Raw genomic sequence first — 6,870 nt, 5'->3', positions numbered from 1 at the left:
TCCTCAAGGATAATCCATGTCATAGCATGTGTCAGAATTTCCTCCCTTTTAAAAAATAGTTTATTGATTTTAGAAAGAGCGGCAGAGAAACATCGATGTGAGAAACATGATTGCTTGCCTCCTGTATGCACCCTAAGGATCCAATCCACAACCTGGGTAGTGCCTGAGTGGGAATCAAACCAGTGACTTTCAATGCACAGAATGATAATCAACTGAGCCACAAACCTCAGGGCAGAATTTCCCCACTTTTAAGGCTGAACACTATCCTATATAATAAAGAGGTAATATGTAAATTGACTGTCATTCCAACACACAAGATGGCCACCCCCATGTGGTCAAAGATGGCTGCCCCCATGTGGCTACAAGATGACCGCCACAAGATGGCCAGCAGGGAAGGGCAGTTGTAGGCGATCAGGCCTGCAGGGGAGGGCAGTTATGGGTGACTGGGCCAGCAGAGGAGGACAGTTGGGGGGGGGGGGACCAGGCCTGCCAGGGAGGGCAGTTGGAGGTGACCAGGCCAGCAGGGGAGGGCAATTGGGGGCGACCAGGCCTGCAGGGGAGGGCAGTTGGGGGCGACCAGGCCAGCAGGGGAGGGCAGTTAGGGGTGACCAGGCCAGCAGGGGAGGGCAGTTAGGGGTGACCAGGCTGGCAGGGGAGGGCTGTTAGGGCAATTGGGCTGGCAAGGGAGCAGTTAGGCATCGATCAGGCTGGCAGGGGAGTGGTTGGGGGTGATCACGCTGGCAGGCAGAAGTGGTTAGGGGCAATCAGGCAGGCAGGCAGGCAGGTGAGTGGTTGGGAGCCAGCAGTCCTGGATAAGCATCACCCAGTGGGATCGGGCCTAAATGGGCAGCAATCAGATATCCCTCGAGGCGTCCCAGATTGGAGAGGGTACAGGCTGGACGGAGGAACACACACACACCCCGTGTACAAATTTTGTGCACCGGGCCTCTAGTTCTATATATAGGCATATATATATATATATATATATAGATATAGATATAGATATAGATATAGATATAGATATAGATATGCATGCATTTTGTTTATCCATTCATTCAATTTTCTTTATCCATTTATCTGTGGGTGGACATTTGGGTTGCTTGCACCTTTTGGCTATTGTGAATAATGTTGCTATGAATATGGGTGCACAAATATCTCTTCATGACCTTGCTTTTAATTCTTTTGGGTATATTCCTGGAAGTGCAACTGCTGGATCATAGGCAGTTTTATTTTTAATTTTTTGAGAAACTGCCATGCTGTTTTCCATAGTGGCTGCACCATAGTAGACACTTTTAAAGTTTCTGTCATGCCCTGCGAGGGGGGATTATTTTACTATCAACTACAGCCGAGGAAAAGGATTGTATGTCCAAGAATGAACATTGTCAATTATCATGCTTTATTAGAAAATTATTAAAAGCATGGAATTCCTAGAATTTGAAGACATTGTAAACCACTTGGTCCACTCCCCTCATTTGAAGGTAAGTAAAATAGGACTTGGAAAAGAAAAATGGCTTGTGAAGGTCAATGGCTTGTGAAGGTCAAAGGGCTAGTTAACTGAGGAGTCATAACTGGCACTCAGGGCTTTCCAACCTTCAACTTACTGCATATAAAATCATTTTCAACTTGAAATATTATGCAGTGAATAACAAGAATTATGGAGTGGATAATTCAAAACATCCTCTAGGATGCACTGTCTGTGTTTTGCTTTTGTATCTTGGGCTGGTTCTCAGCCTCCCGAATTGCCTGGGTTGACATGAAAACCGAGCCTGTTTTTCTTGCTGCCACTGCTGACTGGGTTCTGGGCATCCAACCTAGAAGATGGAGGGGAAGACCGAAGACCATTGGTCAGTCAGGACCCACCGAGCGTGGACCGCGACCCTCTGCTGGCCGGACCGCTGGCCGAGGCCGCAGGTGCAGCGCGGATTTAGCTCCCATTCTGGGGCCTCAAATACCCCGCGCGCGGAGGGCGCTTCTGGCTCTCTGGTGTCCCCACGCTCTGACATCCAAACGAAGGTGTTCAGGGACTCCGGGGAACGAGGCAGCTCTGGCCGTGCCTTCTCCCCAACCCCCGCGACTGCCCGGCGGCGCGGCAACCAATTCCCACCGCCCCCGCCGAGGAGCCCCGCGCCGCAGAGTGCGGGCTGCGGACACGGCAGGCACGTGGGCTCGCCCGCCGCGCTGCGCCAGGAGCCGCTCCCGGCTCGGCCCGGCCTCCGCGCCCGCAGCGGCCCCGCCAGCGCGGAGAGAGATCCTCCCCCTGTCACTTCGCACCAGTCGGAGGGAATTTGCGGTCGGTGACGCCGATCCTTCAGCGAGCCACCTGCAGCGCGAGGCTCGCCGCTCTGGGAGGTGCCGCAGGGCTGGGCCGGCGCGGCGCGGGGACCCTGGGCTCCGGAGGCCATGCAGGCGTTGGCGCGCCTCGGCGGCCGGCTGCCGCCGCTCGGTAAGGCCCCGCTCGCCCGCTCGCAGCCCCCCGCGCGGCCTCAGCCCCCAGCCCGCACCCTGGTCGGCGCGCGCCTCCCCGTCCTCGCCGCCGCGCTCCTCCCGGCGCCTTCCCCGGCTCCCGCGCCCCTCCCCTCTGTCGCGCCCTCCGGACTCGCCCCTGACTGGCCTGGGGACCCCGCCCTGCCCACCCCATGTTCGTTCTCCTGCCTCTTCTCTAAATTCCTTGCCCGGCTCGGGCCGCGATCCGACCGGCGGCCCGGACTCCCGCGGGCGGGCTCGCCGAGGCTCTGCCCGGGCCGGGCCGGGCCGGGCCGCCCGCTGCTTGCGCTCCCCCTCGCCGCCCGCTGGGCCCGCGCACCCGGTGCTGGGCCTCTGCCCGCGTCTGCCAGGTGGCTCCGGTCCTCGTCGGGACCGACCCTGGATACTGTAGGCTCCTGGGTGGCGTCTTTCACTCTTTTGGGGTTTTTATGGATGAACTCTGGCAAGTGCGCCCGCGTTCTCTCCCAAAGCGAGTCATTGCGAATAATGACCCCCCAACCCCGCCGGGTTTCGGTTGGATTAAGGAAAAAATTACTTTGGGAATATTATGCAAATAGGATTTACACATTAAAGCACTAGCTACCCCTTCCTTCTCTACTCAGTTTTTATCCCGACATTAAACCCTAACGGAGTTTTCAAGGTCTCACGCATGGTTCCCAAATAACCTAATAATCTGCTGGGTAGCATAGTTGTTACTTCAAAAAAAATTATATAGATCCCTTTTAATGCACTTTATCTGTTTGGAAAGATGAGAGGGTTGACTCGAGTTTCTGGTGAAAGAGACAGAATTCTGGGAGCCCAGGAGCCTCAGGTTCCAGTCCTCGTTCTGCAGTCTTGGAACCAGCACTGTGTTCCCAAATTCTAGGATTCCATCATGAAGTCTCTGTGGTATATAGAGAAAAGATTTCCAATATAGAGGTGCAGGAATTATGTCCAAGTGTTTTTGCTACAAATCTTTCAGAATTACAGAGTAAGAAATGTAACAAGGGAGAAAAGCTTGGGAATGCAAAGACAATTGCAAACATTTTTACTAGTTGGTAAATAAGTATACTGCAAATGTATAGTACAATATGTTTTTCAGTCTATGAATACAAAAAGTTCACTTTCTATTAAGTATGACACTAGTGAGTGTTTCAGTGGCATATAAAGGCTTTCAAAAAGTATAAAGACAGTATTTGCAACTTATTTAAGCTGTATTGAGTTCTTGAAGAAAGAGCCCCCAGATTTCTATATCTCTGCAGATTGTTGTAAATGAGATATCATTTGCACACAGCAAATATGCACAAGTCTTAATAGTGCAACTCCATTAACTTTTGTATATGGTCTATGTTGGGTCAAGATATAGACCAAGTCTACCTCAGCCCTTTCAGCCACTACCCCGCAAAAGTAGCCACTATTTTGATTTCTAATATCATTGGTTCACTTATTTTTAACTTCATGTAAACCAGACCATCATTATGTATTCTTCTGTGTCCAGCTTCTTTCACTCAGCATTGTGGGTATGGAATTCAACCTTGTTCTCAGCAGCAGTGGTCATTTTCCTTGAACTGCTGGGTGCTATTTCTTAGTATGAATATACTGTACAATTTGTTTATTCTATCGTTGAAGAACATGTAGGTTGTTTTCAATCTTGTGTAATATGAATAATACTGCTGTGAACTTTTTTACCTGTTTTTGGTGTACACAACACCCCATTTCTCCTAGGATGATACTCACGAGAGGAATTTCTGGATTATAGAGGAAGGAAAACATTCAGTTTTGCTAGATACTGTCCAACAGTTTTCCTCAGTGGTCATACCAATTTACATTCCTACTACCAGCATATGGGAGTTCCAGTTTCTTACATCTTTGCCAACACTCAGTCTTACAGATTTTCTTGAATAGGCACAGAGTGAGAAGCTGAAAAACGAGGGCTTTAAAATATTTAAAACCTTTAAATTCCTTGGATTATAAATTGCAATCCCCATTTCCCTTATATTCTAAACTCTACTTTTTATGAATAATGATAACTTTTTAATGTAATGTGTAAAGAATGGAACCATACTCACCATGGCCTCAACTGTATTGTGTGCTGATACTGGATAAGGAGGGGAGAAATTCAGTCTTTTAATAGCTATGATATGATTTCTTTCACTAGTGTCAGAAAATTCATATTCAGAGCATTGAATTACACATTTTAGTTGCCATCCTTTGTCCTTATTGCTTATCTTTCTTCATTTGCCTTCTTGTGAACTGCTAGCCTAAGGGAGGTTTAAAGTCATGAGGAGGGAGACCTGGTAGAGAGAGGAGATGCTAGTCAAAGATTGGTTTGGATTAGATAAGATACCAGTGACCTGATGCTAAAGCCCCTTCAATTCTAAAAGTCTAGTTTGAATTTTTGCCATCATACAAGTTTAGATGGCTATGCATTTCTCCCTAGGTACTTCACATCTGTCTATAGTAAATTATCCTCTTAAATTTAACTGTGAACTCTTGCCTTCCATTAGGGATTGGCTTTAATTTTTACAACTAAAAGTTACTTCCAGTAACTCTTAGGTATCAGTAAAGGTTTTGTTTTTGTTCTCAAATTTTCCAGTTGTTTAACTGAAAAACAGCTAGGTAATGAGATATTAAATGTGAAGAAGGACCACGAAGACTTCAGATAGGAAAGACAGGAGAGAGCTTGCATAAGGAAGACATTTTTTCTTTGACAAGTTTTCATTGAATACCTATTTCTGTGCTTGGCCCAAAGGGGTACAGTGATGAAAGGGATAGGGGTGGGGCAACTTACATAGAAATAACAAATTCCATTCTATTTAAGTAAATGCATGGAGATTGCCTCTCCCGAGGAAAAGCATTTGGGCCCAAAGCTTGCTTTTAGTTAGTTCAACCTTCCAACACAGACTTTGTGATCATTCAGTACCTATGGATGAAATATATCATGCTTCAGTGAAGGAAGCTTCAACCAGGTCAGCATAGGAATCCAGGTGTTTTGTGCCCTAAAACTACACACAAACATATCCTGTTTCAGTGGAGACTGTACTTGGTGGTTGTGGGAGAGAAGCTGCTCTTCCACTCCCTAATGAAACAAAGGGACTGTTCCAGAGTTAAGAATGACCATTTTTTAGGTTTTGGGAAGAAGTTTCTGAATGGTTCTTTGAACAAATTTGTTGACTACATTTTACTCCCAGAGGCATGTCTGCTCACTTGAGAAGCCCACAGGATGGCTTGGTCTTATCACTTTCTGCACAGCTCTTCTTGCTCCTCTTCTCTTCTCATTCTCTAATGAAACTCAGAAAGCATGCAAGCAAGCCACAAAAGCCCTGACAGTCAGTGTTGAAGATTACAATCTTGCTGACCGACTCCTCAGATACCCACCAGATATTGTCCTAACCTTTGGGTCAAGATTCTGATTTGACAAAAAGCAAATAACCTCAAAAGTATTGTATTTTATGATTTTTCTTGATGTTGAAAGGGACCATGCAGAGAATTGAAGTATGAGGAGGAAGAAATTGGAGAAGGGAAATTGAAGAAGGGAAATTGAAGGGTTTAAAATTAGCCTTGCCTGTTTTATCATTTAGTTTTGCCTCTATGCTGTATCTTTCATTCAAAAGATAATAGCAAACTCTTGTGAATCTCACCGTAGGTGGATTGTTTGAGGAGAGCTTCTGGTTTTATCAGGTGACTTTGTGATCTTAAGATGTTTACCCTGACTTCCAAAGCTTTCACCACTTCTCCGTTAGGTAGCCACAGTGCGTGGCTGAAGGTCTTGCTGGCTTTTTGGGGTCTGTGAGCTTTACACACAGGTGATTTCATTACCTTTGGTTGGTACCTTCTATAACGATGTCATTAGTGGTCCTCAAGGGATGAAAATGTTGGTTGCACTTGCTGATGGTCATTAATTTGAATCATGCAGTTCTGTTCTATGGGTACCAACACATGTGGAGGAAATTTAAAAATAATATAAAGTACACACACACACACACTGTTCTTTGTGGCTAGAGGAATTGCATAAGACCCTAAAAGAGGAACTATTGTTATTTTTTTTTAGCTTAAACAGTAAAAATATTTTTTCATTGCTGTCATTATGTCAATTGGTAGCCAAGAATTCTCCATAAAATTATTTACAGCCTCCACTAAAATAGGATATTGTTATTATTTTTTAAAAGCTTTGTGTTTTGCTTATAAGATATCCACTCAATTCAGTTGTCAAATGCCTTGCCGTTTGAGTTCAGAAATTCCCAATGTGAGGGATTCTGCTTTTGGAGGGCTGCAGGCAGGACCAACAACATGGAAACGTGCTCTTTCCTCTGGCAGGGGATTTCTCTGCACTCAATTTCCTCATTTGTGAAAAGAAGATAAGCAGTGCCTTAGTCTTTCATCAGATAATATCTATGAGGTACAGCT

At 46.2% G+C, this 6,870-nt stretch overlaps 1 protein-coding gene across 1 annotated transcript in view; it reads left to right on the top strand.

The window, feature by feature from the left end:
* Positions 1-2,293: 2,293 nt before the first annotated feature.
* The window catches only part of FLT3 (fms related receptor tyrosine kinase 3), a 79,016-nt gene continuing 74,439 nt past the window's right edge, over positions 2,294-6,870 (top strand). The window contains exon 1 of the mRNA XM_079775792.1: positions 2,294-2,443. Within this exon, the coding sequence (XP_079631918.1) occupies positions 2,401-2,443 (43 nt within the window). The 5' untranslated portion in view covers positions 2,294-2,400. The remainder of the gene's footprint in view (positions 2,444-6,870) is intronic.

The sequence above is a fragment of the Cnephaeus nilssonii genome, assembly GCF_951640355.1.
Source record: "Cnephaeus nilssonii genome assembly, chromosome: 6".
NCBI lineage: Eukaryota > Metazoa > Chordata > Mammalia > Chiroptera > Vespertilionidae > Cnephaeus > Cnephaeus nilssonii.
Note: the sequence above shows the minus strand (reverse complement) of the source record. Positions and strands in the feature narration are given on the sequence as shown.